Raw genomic sequence first — 20,927 nt, forward strand, 5'->3', positions numbered from 1 at the left:
GCCAAGCGAAAACCTTCGTTTCAGCGGCAAGCTTGTGTCACGTGACAGGAACAAAGGACAGTTTGGACACACAGAGGGGGATAGGTAGTTTAATTAGGGGGGTTGAATAAAGGCTGAGGCATTATACGTGTCACAGCGATCCACGACAGAAAGCGGAACTGGTATCGGCTTTTTAATGGTAAACTTTGACGTTGCTACTAGAGTTCTTCCCTCTGTTTTGCAACGAGCAATTCCCCTAGAACAAAGTGTAACAATGTCCCAAATAATGAACCGCTTTAACTGCTGTTCCACTAGGAAACGACCACGTTACGTGGCAAGAAAATGATGGGGTAATTTGAGAATTTTACTAGATAACTAGATTGTCTAGGTAACTAGATAACTGAAAAATTAAGTAACTAGGTAATCAGATAACTAAATAGCTAGATGATTAATAAAAGCTATACATCAAAATTAATTCAATGAAACCAAAATAACAGAACATGGCGACATTTCAACCAAGATGATTTGGTTGATAAACTAAGATCGATAAAACATGGCCAGCGAAACCAGATCACAAAACAGAACAGGTTTAACTAAATTAGTAGAATCTAACTGATGGGTCATGATAAATGAAACCGGATCAATAATGGCTGACAAGTAGAAACTGACTAAGAGTGATACATATTAGTAGAACTTGATCAAGATAAATTCAGTCAATTAGTCAATGGAATATTACTGACAGAGCTGAACAGGGAATTGATATATGAAACAGAAGTTTCCTGATAACAGGGATCAAATTTGAAATGCTAATTTAACTGAAACGCCAACCGATAATTTCATGAATATGCGAAATAAACTATGGTAAACAGATTATTGAAAATTGAGTTCAACACAAAATTCCAAATTTATACAGAAACTGGTTCTACTGGTATATTGCTCTTCAGCCTCGTTCAATTATCTCGACATATTATTTCAATAATTTCTACTTTGACAACAAGTATGAAAATATTAATATAATTTAAAAACAAACTAGTTAATTTTTGCTAAGTAATTTGTAATAAGCTATCAAGTAGATTATAAGTATGGTGTGAAAACAAAATAACTAGATACGTAGATAATTACGTAGATAACAAAATAACTAGATAATTAGATGATTTACTGTAGTGAATTTTTATGATACTATAATTTACTAAAAGAAAAATTACTATTCTTCAAAGTAAAGTGTAAGATCGAGGGGTAACGAGGCTATTAGGGATCAAAGTTAATTTTACACTTGCAATGGCGACCTTCGTCGCCTCGTTGCCACGTGTAATGCCAACCTATCTGTGCCAAAAGTGACCCGAAGGATAAGACTCTTCCGTCTTGATTAACTCCACCACTTCATTATTCAAAATTCTTCAAGAAATCTTTTAAATAATTGCATAATTTAAAAAATACATCTAGTGTTTAACGTTTTAACGTTGGCTGCACTTCGACCATGCATTCCGCCATGCTGAATCCACCGTAGGGATTCCCAAAGTGTTAAATGGAAGAAATGATACTTTCCAATCGATTATTATTTATCGATTTCGACGTTCAGTATTTATAATGTCGAACCGTACCTCCCTTGACGCAACGATACCGAACCGCAGTAAAAATAGAGAAAATATAAATAATCCTTTAACGCAGAACATTCCACGCGTTTTCCAAATGCCTAACCCATTCTATTGTTTTATTTTCAAAAGAATTCAGTAGAGAAATTTTGAGTTGGCACAAATTTTATATACAAAGTCATTTTCTGCTTTTGAGCAGCTGGTGATATTTTTTTCCCCAGTAAAAATTCATATTTCAAATAAAAGAGGGTAGAATTTTACAATTATATTATGCAACTACTTAACTGCTTAATGTAGGAAGGTAACATTTATGATTAATGCGAAGACCCATCGCGTTCCCATTTTAAAGCAGCAGCCGAGTGGTTAAAAAGTTCAGTGGCCGGGTACGAAATCGTGCAATCTTTTAAATTACTGGTTTTTTTTTCGGGATCACTTTAGAAAATTGAAAAAATATCTGGCACGCCAAGTCGTCTTAGAAAACTATCTGACAGTTGACATTTATTCCAGATATTTCACGTTCGAACACCACCGAGGTAAAATTTAGATCGAACAGAAAAATTGTGCAAAAATACAGAAAAATCTCCTTAATTTTCCATAAATATTTAAACACAGTTAAGAAATGAGTCTTCAGAATAAAGTTTGGAAACAAAAGTAAGAAAAAGCATAAAACGCCTTCAGAGGCAGGTCAAACAGGTCAAACAAGTCAAAGAAACATACTGCAAATTCTTTTTTGCTTTCATCAAGAAGCGTGTTAGGGGGAACCTAACCTAAAAAATGATATGCTCAACCTTTACAGCCGAGGAACCCAAAAAGTGTAATATTCGACCTCCTTTCCTTTACAATGCTAATCCTGATCAATTTGCAAGTACAACGAATGAAAATCGGCCATTCCTTTTTCCTTTACGGTTGTTGTTCCAGAAAATTCTAATTCTTCCTCCAAAGGTATTCCCCTAGGATTGCTTTCGCCACCCTTTAAAAGGATTTCACGTAAGAAGTGGGCCAAGAACTGAAACTTTCTTAGAAAACCACTCTCTATCCTCCTCTACGATCGATAAATTACTGGAACTCTTCAGAAACATCATTTTTATGTTCCTGAGAATTTTTCATATCTCTTCGAAGCTGCGAAATTGGAACTAATACTTGGAGATTTTGAGAAAGTAGGTGCCAAATGAGATTCGAGACCTTAGATCGACAAGAATTTCAGTATTGAATAGTTTCAGTGATAAAGAATGATGATTTTATCTAGTGAGAAATCTAGGGGTCACTAGGAGTGGTCCTACCAATCTCTAACAGTCAAAGTTACTAAAAATAGTAAACTTTAATGACAACGACTTAATCTTATTTTTAAATATAGGATTTAACAATAATTCTTTCAGTATAATTATTGTTGCAACGAAACAACAGTATTTTAAAGGTAACCTTTCACGTCGCGATGTAAAACTGTTGTTCGGACGCAAACAGCATGAAATTTTATTGGTTCGGAGTACGACTGTGCACGTCGTTCGATCGGTTCAGCAATAATTTTGAAAAACTTGCGAGCATCGAATGCCAAAACGACCGAAATTTGGACAGGATTCAGAGAAAGTCGGCACCAGTTTCTCGTCCAATTCGTCGTAACGTCGTTTCAGCTTATTCACCTCGATTTAATTTATCGATGTATTTACAGTGCACGTTGCCCATTGTTTGCACACGTTCCCGGATTTATTAATACCATTAATCCTGCCGAATGATTTCGGCGTTAAACACCGAATAAAAATCTTTGTTTGCCGGGAATTTTATCGACAACCGGGTGTTACTTTTATTGTTCTCCTGAATTTTAGGAGACTGATACGAAGCATCGAAAAAAAAAAAACTACAAGGTTTTTCTAGGGTTTTCAATCTGGTAACTTTATTTTGGTAGACAAGTAACAGGTGGTACCGATGAAAGATTGATCATTACTTTTGTTCGCGATTGAATGAGAAAAGTTTCAAATCTTGGGGAGAATTTAGATCTAGTAACTTTTGCGATAACTTTATTTTAGCAGAAAAGTAACCAAGTAATACTAGCGTAAAATTGACCGCTATCAATTTACTTTCAGTGGAACGCGAAGACTGAAAGCCGTAGATTTACGTTTTGTGAGACGAACCGTAGATCCCGACAGCGTAGATCTACGACTTTAGATATACTAATTTCACAGTTTCAGGAAGCCCCGGTAGACGGTGAAAAAATCATGGCGGGTTCAATGTCCTAGGGATTTTGATCTAGTAATTTAACCTTAAATAATTATTCAAAAAACGGAAAGGTCGATCATAAACGCAAATTAGAACGTTGATTCAGAAGCCATAATCGCATGAAACGTAGAAAGGATCAAACGGAAACCCTTTTAGTGTCGCGTGTTCGTCCACGATTAAGGTTATCGAATTTCGTCTGGATGCTAATCTGGAACCGAGATCAGTTTTCTAATTATTTAGAAGGGCATACTGTGATTTATTAAGAAGGCAAAATTGAAATGTTACTAGCACTGTTTCTTATAACATTACTTTCTGATACTAGTAACACCCTAGTCCTTCGTTTCATTAATATATCACTAGGATACTAATCACATTTACTCGGTTCTTCACTAGAATACTAGATACTAGTGATACTAGAGATACTAATATCACTAATTGTAAGATATTAATCACACTGGGTTCTTCATCCAAAAAGTACATGTCACCATTGATTTTTTATTTAATCGACACGAATACCCGATGAATAATTTATCTGAAAGATAATTTGCTGCGTGGTTGCATGACAAACGGAAAGCTCTTTGGTCACGAATCGAGTTCACATTCAAGTATTTCGAACGCAACGATAGTAACTTGGTCACTGTTGACTGAGAAAATACTAGCACAATGTAATTTTTATCCCTTCTATAATAACAGAATACCAAGGGTACAGCTATGATCCCCTTTGCCTCAAGGAACTTTAACATATAATATTTTATCCATTTTATATCACTATAAGCTGTGTAAAATTGAACAAGTACTAGTATGTATCTACATATATTATTGATACTAATAGCAGTTGGTACTTATTAATACCAATACTGATTCCAGTGGTACCAACATCAGCACTACTGCCAACTGACGCCAGTGTCAATTTGATTGACATCAATAGTTCAAACAGTCCCTAGACTAAAATATAAGTTGTAGCTAAGTACACCACCATTGCCATGGGTGTCCCGTTCCCATGTGGCCTGTGAACTCGAACACGTGTCCTCGAACACGTTACAACCCTGTTATTTGCTGTACAACCAGTGGCAATCGTAAACCTGGAAAACGTGATACACGTAGAAACCGATCGAGAAAGCCAAAGCCGGCATTTGAAGCGAAGAACGGGCAAACGTAACACGGAAAAGCCATTTGAGAGGATGCTGTGGCCCGATGGCTGGCCAAGGGCTGCAAATGGAATCCGACACTTTGGCGGCAGCCATTTTCTCCTGGAAACCACCGCTTATGGCAGAACAAAACTATCCATTAGAGTTACAGTACTTCGTTTCTTCTCGACGCGAACTGGAATCTAGACTAAAATGAACATTGCAGTATAGGTTACGAGGTTTTATTGCAAAAGAACATCTCTGAATGTGTTATACCCCTATGGAATTGTAGATAATGGTGCAACAGAAATGTTTTAGAGGTTTATAAAAGTAAATAAATGATATAGGTGCTGATTTGAGGTTAGATTTACAAATTTAGGTTAAATTATCCCTAGACATCCTAGGGATCCCTAGATTTACTTCCAATATCAAAGCACATTAAAACAAACATTCTTATTCTGGTTATTTCTTAATATCTTTTCACAAAAAAGGCTAACTTTTTTTTTAAAAGTGATATATTTCATGAGTTTAATGGCCAATTTTCAAACGGTAATATTAAATTATTTCTAGACATTCTAGGGATCCCTAGATTTATTTCCAATGTATAAATCACTGAACATTTAGCATTTATTTAGGAGCATTTTTGAAGCTTGTATATAAACTCTTAATAAAAGCCTCGAATTTTGGACGACAGCTGTAACTAGCAACGTTAAATACCTAGTGTGAACCTCTGAACGATGGTCCCTATAAATAGTAGTAGGTCTATTAGCGGAAAATGTACAGCCAGACGAGTACCACTCGAGAAGAAGCGAGATTCGTGTAACGTATAGGGAAGTAGAAGTAACCAAAGTAAATATCAGCGATTAACCAAAGGGGTCAACATGACCCTGTTTAATGTCCCTTTACTTTTTAACACTTTTTCTTCAATTTAATTCTATTTAAATAATTTAAGGTCAATATGTTTCTAAAACTTACACATTTGTCTCATGAAACTCATAGAAATTTGAATTATATCAAGCAGAACATAGAATGAATAAAATTAATTTGACTGTTAATAACTATTATTAATTAATCTTCGCCGGTATAATTATTCTCTATAGACGTTCGCAGAAAGTTTCAGTGATTGAAATTCCGTCACAAACGTACGCCAGTTAATTACAAACAATATCCGTTTCATGGGAACTGCGGTGGCCCGCGATACTCGTTATCCCGACATTCAAGCTAAGAGTAGGTGGCTTTACGCCACATGCTAGCTGCTGAAAACACTTGTCAGTCTTCCAGGTTTGTTCCACTTCGAAATATTAATTTATACGAGGTTGTGTGTTATGTGCGTTAGAGGGAAGCCCTGGCTTGGCCCCGATTATCATGCAGATCAGCCTCGACGAATTCCGTTCCGATCCGTGGAATCTATCGTACTCGATTCGACGAAACGTTAAGCTCTTCTTATGAATCGATGATACGCCAATTTGAACTGCGCGATCAGTGAACAGTCGCTATAGTTACTCGTCGCAAAAGCGAATGGATAATGTCTATTATTCTTGGAATTTATTCAATTACGTAGTGACTTTTGAAATTATTTGAGACACGAGTGTGTTTGTGTAGCAGTATATGATGTGTTACTTGTGTCATGAAGTAGTTAATTATTTGGATGAGTAGAGAGGAGAAGAGCAGTTGAGTAGATAATTTGATGAGTAAATGAGTAGATGAGTAGATGAATAAATAAGTAATTGAGTAGATGAGTAGATGAATAAATAAGTAGTCGAGTAAATGAGTAGATGGTGAGTAGATGAGTAGTTGAGGATATGAGTAGCTGAGTAGATGAGTTGTTGAGTATACGAGTAAATGAGTAGATGAATAAATAAATAATTGAGTAAATGAGTAGATGAATAAATAAGTAGTTGAGTAGATGAGTAGACGAATAAATAAGTGTTCGAGTAAATGAGTAGATGAGTAGTTGAGTAGTTGAGTATATGAGTAGATGAGCAAATGAACAAGTGAATAGCTAAGTAAATACTCCAGACATCCCAAATAATTGAATCAATACCTTCCATTTGGTAAAGAACTACCTGATTCGAGAAATTCACTAGATCAATTCATAGAAACAGCAGCTTTCTTATCAGCCAGCGAACGCCAGTAATTGGATGCTGCGACTCAAAGAGACGGAATTAAAATGGAAGGCAGAGGAGACTCCAGGAAAAGAGGAAAACACATTTCGATCGAGTATCTTCGATCAAACAGATTACGTGTCACGGTTTGAATAAAAGAAAATTTTCATTTTTCCTTTCACGTAGCCATCGTTCCCGGAACACCTAAGACCATCCCTGATCCTTTATCCCTAGTGTTTTATGGTGTTTTTACGTGTGCCCTGGCTCCGTTTATCGAATTTTGAACCGACGAGGCAGGTCTTGTTTTTAAATGGAATTAAGAAATTATTAGATTTCTTGAGAGAAACGAGAACAAGGCAGCTAACAAGATTGTATCAGTCATTCTCAACAACTCAAAAATGCAATCTTTTTTGTATTGCATTTGAATAAACCAAAGTCGTAAGACAAGGAGTTAATTAAATTTCGAGAAGATATTTTGAAAATCTTCAGTTCTGTTGGAACAGAAATTTAATTGACAAAACCAGCGAAGAAATAATTGATGGCAGGTGGTGAGAATTTGGAGAAAATCCAAAATTCCTGCTCCTATTCGTCACTATCTTAGAACCGACGGGACGGGTCAGAACAACAAACAGCATTGTAAAAGTCGTAAACAGAGGGCTCGAACGGGTTGAAAATTAAACGAATCGTAAATTTTCTTCTGCTGGCGAGCCACAGTTTGTGTTTCTCTACGTTTCTTTATTTTTCATGCGTGATATATGGGATGAGGATAATTTGCATTTGAAAATTGTTCGGTACACTTTTTATCTATCCTGGCGGCAACTTTACGGTGGTGGTATTGTTTTTTGATGAATGATGTGTATATTTTATGAATGAAATCTTTCCTTTCGGTTTGCTTGGATTTCTTATGAAATATGAGATTCGACGAAACTTAGAGATCGAAGATGTTTGAAATTTAAAGAAATTTATAACTTGGCCAAATTTAAAGCTTGAGGAAATTTTGTAATCAGAAATATAATGAATTATTAGTATTGTTTTAAGGGGTAAGTTTTGAAATACGAGTTCAGTTAATTTAAATTTCGCGCGAAACACGAGGCAAACTTGAATACAAAGTGCAAATTTTATTTATATCGCTAACCTATCCGCATCAGGGCCCTGATCTTGGCATACAATCTGTTACACATTTAATTTCTTCCTCTACATTTGCGTTCCTTGATACTTTTACAGCTAACATTTTGAAATAAAATTGAGGAAGTGGTCACAGATAAATTTAAATACATTTCAACATAGAAATATTTAATATTAAATCAAATGGTATATTTAAAAATGTGGATAACATTAACCCTTTGGATGGCGGACCATGGAGAGAGCCCCAATTAATTTAATATTGTATTTTTCTAAACTTTACACTAATCCTTTAAAAATTTAATTTTTCAAATAAACTATAAAACTATAATTCTATAGATCCTTAACTATTTCTTTAGTTTCTTGACAACGATTTTAGCAAAATTGTATTAAAAATAAATTTGTTAAAAAATCCTACTTAACAATTAATTTCTAAATTTCATCTTTCAAGTACAAATATTTATAATTATTTAAATTTAATATTAAAAGAAAAAGAATATTACTTACGATTTTCAAACAACGATCCGTAGATCCTGCCATAGATCTTTCAATATTGAAGAAAACCAGAAGTAGAACGATCTTCAATGATGTATTTCACTTTTGCGGTTGTAGTCCAGAAAGTTTTTAATAATCGCGAATTAATGTACTTTTTTTAATTACACGCACTCACAGAGGTAAACGAACGAACACACGCGAGCAGAAAACGACTACAAACCAACCATTCGTCCTCGCGGCACGAAGGCCCGCGCACCACTGACTCCGACACCGACTCGTGCCGTGCCGACGCGACGGCACGCGTTGCTTCGAAACGCTTGAGTGGGGGGTCGAGCGGTGGGGATAGATATTTTCACGAGTTCATATTCTCGCGTGCGGTCGGACTTTCACGAGTATTCCCGAATGAGACTACCGCGGGTGAGCACACAGATCGCGCGCACCTTTCCTTCATTTTCTTATTCGCAGGTTACAAACTTGACAAAGTATACTCTCGCTATAATTCCGTTTGGAAATCGTCCTCTGCCTCGTAAAATGGAGGTATCTCACGAAAGGTTCCCATATATCGTTCTTCGACCCCTTTTTCACCGCGGCAGGTTGAATTCTTTGCGCTCGATGATGAATGGCGAGAAAGAAATAACGAAAGGGATCCTCACGACCCTCGTCAGGGTTACACAAGGGTCCGGTGAAACTTCGAGCCTCTCTTCAGCAGGTCGAGTAGGGTCTGCAGGGAAGTGTATTTCAAGGCGTGGAAGAAAACTGCACGGCAATACATACATGGGATCTTCTTTTCTTCTTTCTTAGAGGGGTTCTGTCCCTTTTATTCTCTCTCGACTCTTGATTACCTAACCTAACCAAAATATTTTATCTGTTATTACGTTAAGAAAATTATTTAAAGTATAGTCATGAAGATATGGGGTCAGATATGAACCTAAACAATATCCTGATTATGTCTTCTTCGAACGACCCTAACCTAACCTAACTCCTTGTCATTCAAAGTGTACCCCAGTATCTGCATGCTTAACGCCCGTCAGTTTCCCTAAGAAGACGTGCCTCAAACCGAAACACGATCGATTCGAACAACTTTAGTGAATATCTAAATTGACACAGATGGAAACATGAAAAGACAGGCTGACATCTTCGCAGGAGAAGAAGAATCATGATCTGAAACCAGAAAAAGGATTCTGTCGTGTATGTCAATATTTATTAACCTCCTTCACGGTGACGTTTATCGACGTCTTCCAGACTGCGGTCCTTAAGGGACATCGGTTCAAATAAACATCGAAGAAGCTTTCTATGATTAATTTCATTTAACAGAAAGCATAACCATCGCATGTTGAGCCTCGAATCACCAGAGGATACAGAAGCTTCGTCATAAATCATATCAGAGAGAAGACAGCTAGGTGTTTTCGAGTACCTCGTTATTCCGGAGGCAGTAGTAATAGGATTTCAAGGCATATCGTTGAATTCCGAATCTACTTAAGGGCTGAGCCCTTATTTTGGAGGCGGCCGTAGGATCGGAACGTACCCAGTCAGCTTGGAACAGATCACATCACCAGAGCGTACGAAAGTTTCATCATAAATGATGAACAGGAAAATAGCTAGGTCTTTTCGAGTATCTCGTTATCCCCAAGACACTGGTAATAGGATTTCAAGATATATCATTGAGCCTCGAATCCACTTAAGGACTGAGCCTTTATTTTGGACTGGAACGTATTTGGAAGTAGCAGTGAAATTAAGGACACTGTGCCCCTACCATAGGTGGGACCATAGGGACCAAAGAGACCCAGTCTGAATCAAGGAATATTGGACATCTGACACTTTTACTGAAGCTAAAGGACCTGGTCCACGTTAAAAAAGTCCTAATTACGTTGATGATTCCCGGTGCACTGATGTCTATCGAAAAAATCAAAATTTTATAAACAGCCTGCACGGTACTGATGAATATTAACACTTAAACGACCGCTCACGAGATTTATCGTGTTTCAATGCTGAGATGCGGTCCTTTAAGTGTTAATAGACCTGGACGGTAATGGGATTCAGACCGTGCCTCTTCAGTTAGCCGCAGAGGCTATGAAACACTAAATATCACCCAGCATCGCTGAAATATTATGCCTGCCATTTAGCGGCATATGTAGGACAGCTAGGTATGTAAAGTAGTTCGATCTACTGGATATCTGTGTGGCTGCTAAGTGCTGTGTCTATAGGTCCATGGAATTTCTCATAGTTCAGTAGTGCTCTAGCGGTTACAGGTGAAACCACGTGTTAATAGAAGACATAGTTCATCTTCGTATAACACAGTAATCAAAGAGAACACGTGGGGATAGGGTAGCCTCTAAACACCTGACCAAACTTTGGTCTACATTAGTTTATGCCGCAGGGAAGTTATGGCCCTTCAGAGTTTGGGGTCTGTTAACTCAATGGAGGGGTCAATGAACGCGTAATTGGCAACTACTATGGAGGAAAGTTATAAAATCATGATCTTGATTCATTTAGTAGAGATACTTGGTTAATAATTAAGTTCTGCCCTTCTGAAGCTTTGGTTGGAGGGTAGTTGGTCTGCACGGTACAGAGAGGTTATGTTAGATTAGGTAGTTGGGCAGTTTGGTAGCGTCAGATTACGTAGTCTAGTCTGTCTGCCTTCTCAAATCCAACAGGGCACATCATAATTTAATGCATTCAAAATGATGTATCCATCCTCTGAAAGCAGCGCCGACTAAATAAACACTTGACTCATCTTTCCAACGAGACGTACGTCCTCCAGACGTTTCACAGAATCCGGATTCCAGAAACGAGAGCAACCGATTCACGGAAGAAATAATTGCGCTCGAATAAAAATATTAACCCGCTACCTCGACTGTCTTTTAATAGTCTGCCTAACCTAGTTTCCTGCTGGAACACGCTTTGGATCTTATGTACTCTCCGATTTCATTAGTTCGCAGAAGAGTCCATTGGAAAAATTGTAGGAGGTTTTCTAAACTTGGAAGAAATGTGAGACAAACATGCCGGGCAAATTATGAATCAGTAGGTTAGGTGTAGATTAGGTATGTCATAGTGCCAAGTGCAGTAAGGTAAGCCTAGGTCTTCTAAAAAAAAAGGGATTCTTAGAATTACGTCAGAAAAAGAAGAGTAGGGATCGTGCAGTACCAACAAAACCATCAAAAGTTACTAGATTGCAAAAATTAATAAAAACAATCAAAAATCAATATGAAACTTTTTCATTGTTTAACTTTATAGATCAAAGAACAAAAAAGGAAGATTATATACTTAATAACGAAGAGACACGCGATTTCATCGATCATCATAACCTCCACATCAACAGCACAATTTTATTTTTCATTTGAATCTGATCGATACAATCGTACAATTATTCTTCAATCGACAGATTATTTTCTCGTTTTCATTTTTTTTATTCGTTTCTTTTGTTTTTTCTTTTTTTTTTCGTTTAATTCTTCGATTACACGGCGCAGGCTGCTTCATCTTTCTGAGTTCACACGAATATTTAACGGCTTACAATTACACTTCATTACAGATTCAATAATATATATATATATTTATATATTTATATATTCATATATATAATATATATAATAGGTATTTTTGTTTCTTTAATATATTTCTTTATGTACAGAGGGCAGCTTGCCTAGTAGGTTTATAACGTCACGTGGCCATTGAAGTAATCAAAATGGACGCTGATCGTCACTGATAATAATTGACGCCAGATATCAATTCTCTTATCGTTTTAATCCAACAAACAACAATAACATCCTCCTATACAAACTCGTCAATTATTCATCAATAAAGTACTTAAGTTTGACCCAATTTTTAATTAAGTTTAAATTTCAAATTATTAAAATTTGAATTCATTTTTAAACGTTACTTCGTCGATGAGGACAACACAAGTGGAATCAAAGAAATTCTTGGAAACATAAATTAGGTCGGTTCTTCAAGTCCTTTGTCCCGCTTTAATTGACGCATTGTCGCTCAATCGATAACATGTTTAAAAGGGGATCAGGAACAATCAAATTTCTACTTTTTAGCAGAGTTCGAAGTTTGTTTCGAAAACGGGTCATCGAGTTTCGTTTCTCTGACAATCTTTCACTTATTGTCACGTGATCGTTGAAATTTTCATTACTTAATTTTATTTCTCCTCATAATTTGTTAAAGAAACCTTCTCGCCCGTTAATTTTGCTAAACAATTTTCCAATTCCCTAGAGGCGAGGAAATTCTCTTAAGTCTAAATTTCCCTAAATGGCAAACTGAAACCCTCGATGGAAGAGTTATCGTATCGAATTCCCAAATTTTCCAGGTTCACTAGCCATTGGTGTGTTCAACGTCCACGCCAATGTGCTCCAATGGTCACGACAATTCTATTAACATCGTCTCAGGTGCCTGAGCTTCGAACCAACCTCCGAAAATCGAATGTAAAGTTGTGCATCGGATCGACATCGTCCGAAAACAGTTTCGACGGGGAAGAGAGTTTTTTAAATGAATTATTTTCCCGACAGAAATGAAAGTTCCGTCGAATACAGACGCGTACAGGTCTGGTTTCTGTCGTAAGTCGCGTGAACCCCGGATCTACGGGGCTTCCCTGCTCGCTGGCGCATGCGCGGAAGCGGCAGCCTACCCCTACTCCAGCTCGCCGCGTATGGCGGCAAATTCAAATCCCTATAACGTAACAAACACGTGCAATTCGATGTTCACGTCACAACATTGACAAACTTCATCGTGATTTAATTTTCACGCCAGTATTCATCCGAAATTTCCCCTTCGAAAAAAATGAACGACGTCTACTCGCAATCGGACTCGGATCAGCTCGATGACACCTCCGTAATCAGGCTACATCCATCATACATATTTATATATATGTATACAGGGCGAATCGCGTAATTTTGGTCGGTCTGATTGTTTTTACCACGAGTGTTTCGATCTTCCAGACCATTTTGGGCAACATAAAACAAGTACAAATTGATTTTTTTATTAATTATATTGATCTTTAACTACTGGATAATCATGACGTGGTCTTGTAGCTTGGTGCTTGTCTATTAGAAATATAAAATCAAATTCGTATCAGTTTGCAAATGTCGTTGACCTAAACGATTAGAGCATGGAGGATCGTCGTACCAATGGCAGAAACGATCAGTTCGGTCACGTGTCACGGTTCATCCTGTAGTACATATACGTAATTTATGTGCACATATATAAATATATCGATCGAGAAAGGAGGAAAGAAAAAGAGTAGAACGAAGAATGGCCGGAAAACAGGGGTAAAGGAACGACGAACAAGATGAACTAGAGCCAACTTTGTCACTCGACCTTCCTCCTCCTCCTCTTTCTCTCTCTCTCGCGCTCTCTCTTTCTCTGTTCCACTCACACCAGTACATACACACGATAGAGTACACACAACCATTCATACACACATGTACAGACATACACGCGTTTTTCATCTAATATTCCGTTTTCTTCTTCTTCTTCTTTTTCCTCCTTATTATTCTTGTTGTATCGCGTTTAAATGGCCTTGCATGTTCTTAGCAATTACAATTATCGCTTGATTGGTTGGCTGGCTGATCAGTTAGTCGTTGACCCTTCGCCTGACCCATTCCACCCGCAAGCAGGGTTGGATCATTGTCCAGGGACTCGCTCATTTTGTCGCATATTATGTCCACCAGTTGCTCGAATACCGTCTATGAAAACGAAACAAATTAAGTGCTTTAATTAGGGAATGATATGACCCAAGGGAGAACTGGGACTTAAATTTTTATTAGAAGGTTACCGACATTACCGACCGAACTCCCAATACTAAGGGCAGGGGGGATTTTGAAAAAAAAGCTATTAGAATTTGATGGGCCGCTCACAGTAGACTTATTTCAGTTCTATTAGAGATAAATTGTATCAAGAAAGCATGTTGTTAAGAACCATTGAGTAGAGAAATCGATAGACGTCAATATTTCAATGCCAATAGCTTCGACTGGTTACGTGAGGGTGATTAATGGGTGCAGATGAGCGTTAATCGAGGACGCCTGATCGAAGGTAATGGTACACCGTGCACACACCTCGTGGATGGAAATACGTGCTGAAACGTGACACGATAACCTTTCCACCATCCAATGGTTATGACAGATAATGGACTCGGTAAACAGTCGAAGAAAAATGAAAATTGTCACAACTCTCAGTTTCCTTATTAAGATGTTCTCAATGTTATTTAACCATCCTAGACATCTGGGTTCGATCTAACTTGGGTTATTTACACCAGAAACTTCTGACAAATCTATGTTGACCATAGGGTCATTGTTTAATATACCTTGATGTTAATGTTCTCTTTAGCGGATGTCTCGAAGAACTGTACGCCCAGTTGGTCCGCCAATTGCTTGCCCCTTTCGAAACTGATCACCCTTTCATCTTCCATGTCGCACTTGTTGCCGACTAGGATTACTTGGGCGTTGTCGCACGAGTAAGTCTTGATCTGTGTGACCCAGTCTTGTACCGAATTGAACGACTCCTCGTTTGTGATGTCGTACATTAGAATGAAACCCATCGCCCCTCTATAATAGGCCGTTGTTATCGTTCTGTATCTCTCCTGACCTGCCGTGTCCTGAAGACAACAATACATTACTGTTTCGCATATCCTTTTGCCGTGATTAAAATATAAATCATGAATCGTTTTAGGTGCGAATTGTGTTCTTTTATAAAATATTGCTTCGTTGGGTAGCTGGTGGGGTAAACTGGCTGGCTGTCATAAATAAGGAAGATATACGATGATGTATGAATGTGGATTGTGGCGCAGCGCCATTAAATGATAAATGAACCTCCGTGAATGTTCTGAATATTATAGATATTTTAAATATGGTAAGTATTGGGAATATTCTGAGTAATGTTGGGATATTGTAAATGCTATGAGTATGAGAAATCTTATGGGTTCTATGGATCCAATGAATCCTATGAGTCTTGTGAGTCTTGTAAAACTTGATATATGACACATGATGAACAAGTTATGAAATATACTGACCCAGATCTGTAACTTGACCCTTTTGTCGTGTCTGAACACCGTTTTCACTTTAAAATCGATTCCCACGGTCGATACGAAGGCCGAGGTGAAGGAATCATCGGCGTAACGGAAGAGGAAGGACGTTTTGCCGACGGACGAGTTGCCGATGATCAGCAGCTTGAACATGTAGTCGAAGTTTTGGTCCGCGGCCTCCTTCTGCATCTTTGGATCCTGGCCCGCCATCTGTGAATAAGTTTCTTATGAAATCCAACAAAATTAATAATTAAATATTTTTAAAAATTCCAATGAACTTTTAACAAGCGACAAGTGGAAAACTGTTTAACTTCGTCAAATTTAACTACATATAATGGTGAGCAAGCGTTCAATATGCACCCTAGTGACCCAATATTTTACACAAACGGGGGAAAGCTCGCATCGTTCGAGCGTGAAAAATGAAATTTCCTTCTTTTTTACAGAAAGGTCGAGAATCGAGTCAAGCGAGTTTTCTTTGCCACGCGTTCTCTCCCTGCTGTGTCACAAAGATTGCGTGGAGCTTTTTAAACGACACTTCATCTTTCCAGCCTGAAATGAGGGGTGGCCAACGACGTGAAAAAGTGTAGCACTTTAATCGTAGCCACTTTTCAGAGGCGTTTTGCGAAAAACCAGTTAAATTGAGCGACTGTCCTATGATTTAATTTAAATCAGACCCGCCTATTTAGTCTGTGAAATTATTACAAAAATATTATGATAATAATAATTCCAAAAATCTTCTAAAGTAATTCTGGCTGTACCCACCCAGGACCAGAAGCGATGAGTGTTACCCTCCATCAACTCAAAATCAACTTAAAAAATTTTCCAATATTCTTGATCAACCTCTTATTATTTGCGAAATAACTATCACTACAACCTGTCCAATTCGCAGATTATTATCTCTATTATTTACGAAGATATTTGACTTTGAATGTCTTGTCCAGTCGGTTCTGTGGGACGAAAGCGACGCGACCGAACGCATTCCTCGACAGACCAGCACTATTCGCAATTAGCGAGCAATATCACGGCTACGATTCAGGAAATGCACGCATGCCGGTACCGGAAGTCTGCTCTGCGGAGTAATCTCGACGATGGACATTAGTCGACTCATCCTGGTCCGCATTTCCAGCACAGAATCCTTCACAGCTGGTCCTCTCTGGTTTTGCGCTTCATCCCTTTGATCCTTCTCCGTTTTCAAGTAAAACCTCCTCACTTTTTAAAATATTAATGAAAAAAGAAGATGATTCAACGTTTCATGCTGCTCAAATATATTTTATGTAATCTAATTAATTAAATGAACCAATTTTACAAATTAATTAAATAAATAATATTAGTAGCTTAATTATTTTTGTATTAATTTTACAAACTTTTTATACGATCTTGAACTAGTGGATTTCGTGAACGAACACTTTATTCGAAATGAAACGAACTTTTGATGGCCGGTGTTAACAAGTGAGCCACGTTTACGGTTTCTTTCGGCGATATCGCGGTTTTTCGTTACGTATGCACGCCTACGCAGGGGTGGAAGATGAATGGTACCCCAGAGGACCATTTTCAATTTCCAAAAGGACCAAACTTTTAATCTTCTTCAAAGACAACAATTTTAATATTATTTTATTATTAACTTAAATTGTTTATAAAAATTAGAATTTTATATACAACGTATGGATAAAGTTTTTCATTTCTCAGCTTGCAATTTTCTGGGCTGACATCAAGTTCTTGTCAGAATTTTAATAAAAATTCCGTGAGCAGGAGAAGACATCGATCAATATGATATCGAATGTAATTTCCTGGCACGACTATAACGTTCATGGGGTGATCGATATTCCCACAATTGGGACAACTAAACCCAATAATCCTGGACACAAATCTTTCGTTATCCCCTCCTTAAACCACCACGTGTCTACCATACACGATAAAACCATCAGTCATCAATCTTCCCTTTTATTAAGATGAACAAAAATGTGAATTTTACAAGAGTATTTTTATTCTATAGAACTCAAAATGTGCTATATTCTATATAACTCAAAATTTCTGTGGAATATCATTTTACTCGAATGCATTCGGCACGTGGCCCTGCGATATCTACAACCGCACCTGACGTCCGGAAAAAGTCACGGTCTTCCATATCAGTCTAGAAAACGAGAAACGGTTAGCTAAGGCAGATACGGTGTGCAGAATGACCCCTCGTCTTTACTTCCCTCGAAGCCATTAAAGAGGACAGTAAAACTTGAAAATAATGTTCTATAGGGAAGGAAAGATAGGGGATATGATGATATTTATGTGCAGGTGGTTAGAAATTCGTGAGGGACGAATTAATGAATCGCGTGACAAGAATGGCAAGTTTCCTATATTCCATTAAAATGTAAAAATCAACCTAATCTATCGATACAAAATGAATCAGCCAGTTGCCATATTTATAAGTGTACAATAAAAATTTGCTGATTAAGAAATTTGTTTCTTTTTTTGCAAATAACTAGGAAAGCACAGCTAGCTGCGATTCCACGTGCATTTATTCCTGAACATAAATTCCAAAAGAGGGATCTATAAATAAACTTGACGCTGAGCCACAGACACTGCGAACTTTTTACCCTAGGTGGGAGGTTCTTATCGATTTCATGCTCGAGTCGCGGAGGCAACTCCAGATTTCCCTCGGATTTCAAGTCCTATCGTTTCTGTTTCACTTATTTCTAGGATGCTCGTCGAATTAAATGTTTCTGTCTCACTGAAAAAGATCACCCCAGCATCTCTTACTTCAAATGCCATACATTATACATTCTACATTCTTTCCTTCCCAATAAACATGCGTGTATCAATTATAGGTTAGTCGAGGACGTATGAACAGTCATGGGAGAATAACTTTACCCTATAGCAGTTTCCCTACACCCAGTCACAGAAGTCAAAAATCAATACCAAGGGCTGAGGAAGGGCTCAAAGACCCTGAGACTTATGGCAGTCTTTTGTAATGTCATTCTAGGTTAGGGCTTGGGAGTAGGAAGGATCTGGCCCCTTCAGAATAGGGACCAGACTATCATCTCACCAGAGGGCTCTGGTGGGCCTACCGAAGCTTAACCTATTCCAAATCTCAGTTGGGCCAATTAGTTACATCAAATTAGTGTTAAGATTATGTCTTCAATTATGAACCATGGGTTGACGTTGAGGTTATGTCACCCATAGATAAGTCTAAAGACATTCGAAAGACCCGAGGTTCGGCAACCTGTAAAGCTTCGTAGAAAGCCTCCGCCACCCCCGCATCGTATTCGAAACGGTGGCCGCAGAAAGTAGGACAAGGTTCGTGATAATCGTATCGCCAGCCTGGTGTGTTAACGTTGACGCGCACAGCACACAATTGCATCCTTAGTCGACGCGATAACGCGATGCCTTCTGACGCGGAACGCGCTAGGCTGGCATTCGAAACGAGCCTATCAAACTTTTCGTGAAAACAGACGTTTGTACCTTCGTGTATTCGACTTATAAAATGCACGTGCTCTAGTGTTTCCAGTGGCCTACTTCAGCCAAGCCTTGTGCATCATTGATAGGTTAGGTGTCTCAGGGACAGGATATATCAAGATCAAAGGCATGCGACAAAAGAGCGTGTTGAAGATGTAACTTGTAAGTATAAGGACGATATGAATGATATAAACGTAAGAAATCGATGACACTGAAGTGATGGTACTCCTCCCCTTTCTGCCATTAATGCTCTTCAATTACTGTACAGGTATACACGGGACTTTTATGTATCTGTCTGAAAAGCCTCTCAATCGCATCTACATTCAATTCGAATGGGTGCATTAAAACGTCAAGACGAGACATTTTATGTGTGTTATTTTAATACCGCTGGGAGGATTTGTCTGGGACCGAGGGTATTTTCGAGACGCGCGAGATAAGGGCCTCAATTTACCTGTTGCCCTAACACCTCGTTACTACTATGCCAGACGGTAAATTAATTTCAAACTTCGAGGACATAACTTGAACCCTAACTTGGAAAGACTTATAACCTTGTGCTAAAAAAAGGCTGCTAGGTGTCTAAACTGTTTGCAAACAGTATTGCTACGTCCCATTAACCCCTTGGTCTTATCTCGCCCTAACCCCTGGTGAATTGCATAGACCCTCTTTAAAGGGTACTTCAATTCCGGCGGATTAGCCAGCGGGCCAAGTGGAGAATATTCATTAAAATGGCGGAAATATCATTAAGAAACATCAGAACCCTCCACGCTGGTCATTGTGTGGCGCCAAATGGATGGTATCGAGGCGGTGGTGGGCTGAGGGTATAGCAACAGAGGAAATATTTTTGGAAGATCGATTTCCAACCCCTGACCACCCACGCCGGCTCGTTACATAGTTTCGATTCCAGCGGCTGGCAGAATGAACGTAGATAGAAGATGGAGCCTCCGTATATGTGACGCTCGAACTCTGGATCTCAAAAATGAGTCCAAATCGATACGGTACATTCCACGAGATCCGTCTGTCCGTCACCCGCGCCTTGTTTCGTCGATACACGAGCCAAGGAATTGCCATTCGGACTCGAAGGTCACTCAAGAAGAAATACCTCGTTCTGTCGTTAGTCACAGCTGACATATTTGCTTTGGGTCTGAACGCAGAAGAGGGTCACACAGAGCAAGTGGTCGCTGACAGTCATTGTAACTGGCCATCTATAGACGAGCAGGGTGAATCCACAGCCTCGACATCGACGGTACCATGAAACAATTCGTGTGCCTTTCGTGTGAAATGACCCCGTGGACCAAACAGGATACCCTTTAGTTTGGTCCACAGGGTGGTCTCATTCAGAATCACGGAAAAGTCCGTTGATTGGCCTGATGCGGACTTAAAAGTCGACTCGACGGCTACAGCTCTCGGCAGTGAGAAAGGAAAAACGAGGGATAGAGGGGGAGAGACAGAGAGAAAGCGAAGGGGGGAGAAAGACAGAGAGAAATCAATAAGCAGTCTATCGACGGACTGGCTGGTCGGACAGAAATGTTCAGGCTCGAAAATCGCGAGGTTCGAGGCCGTGTAGCACACGGGACGAGTCTGTCCTTCCCATCCGACGAGTCGTCACCGAGCCCGTACCTCCTGTATACGTTGTTCCTATCACGGCTGTACTGGAAGGATGCACCACGCGTCGCACTGCTCTTCCTACACCTGCGATGATGAATCCCCGGTGGTACGAGAGTCCAGAGAACCGACACGACTGGCAACGCACGCAGCACGGGGGTTGTTTCGCGACGATTTTAAAGAGACTGGACTGGACTCGGTAAAGCCTCGCGCCACTGTACTCCGTTATAGC

The 20,927-nt window shown here is 38.8% G+C and overlaps 2 protein-coding genes across 7 annotated transcripts in view; both read right to left on the reverse strand.

The window, feature by feature from the left end:
• Positions 1-8,915, reverse strand: part of LOC114876691 — a 45,969-nt gene extending 37,054 nt beyond the window's left edge. For 2 of the 3 annotated variants that reach the window (XM_029188453.2, XM_046289330.1), the window contains exon 1: positions 8,644-8,914. The gene's annotated coding sequence lies outside the window, so the exon portion shown is untranslated. Of the gene's footprint in view, positions 1-8,643 lie in introns of all 3 variants that reach the window. The other variant, XM_046289329.1, reaches the window with a different exon arrangement.
• A 3,028-nt stretch (positions 8,916-11,943) lies between these two features.
• LOC114876666 (ras-related protein Rab-3) lies at positions 11,944-20,887 on the reverse strand. Of its 4 annotated transcripts, XM_029188408.1 has the most exons (5): positions 17,011-17,106; positions 16,704-16,855; positions 15,635-15,856; positions 14,930-15,220; positions 11,944-14,312 (listed from the first exon to the last, which is right to left on the reverse strand). In XM_029188408.1, coding segments are annotated over exons 1-5 (822 nt in total). In that variant the 5' UTR covers positions 17,012-17,106; the 3' UTR covers positions 11,944-14,156. The 4 variants fall into 4 exon arrangements, with proteins under 4 accessions (XP_029044241.1, XP_029044245.1, XP_029044246.1 ...); XM_029188412.2 differs by lacking the exons at positions 16,704-16,855; positions 17,011-17,106 and adding an exon at positions 20,711-20,887 and having other exon boundaries at positions 12,354-14,312; XM_029188413.2 differs by lacking the exon at positions 16,704-16,855 and having other exon boundaries at positions 12,354-14,312; positions 17,011-17,102.
• Positions 20,888-20,927: the final 40 nt, after the last annotated feature.

Source organism: Osmia bicornis, chromosome 16, assembly GCF_907164935.1.
Source record: "Osmia bicornis bicornis chromosome 16, iOsmBic2.1, whole genome shotgun sequence".
NCBI lineage: Eukaryota > Metazoa > Arthropoda > Insecta > Hymenoptera > Megachilidae > Osmia > Osmia bicornis.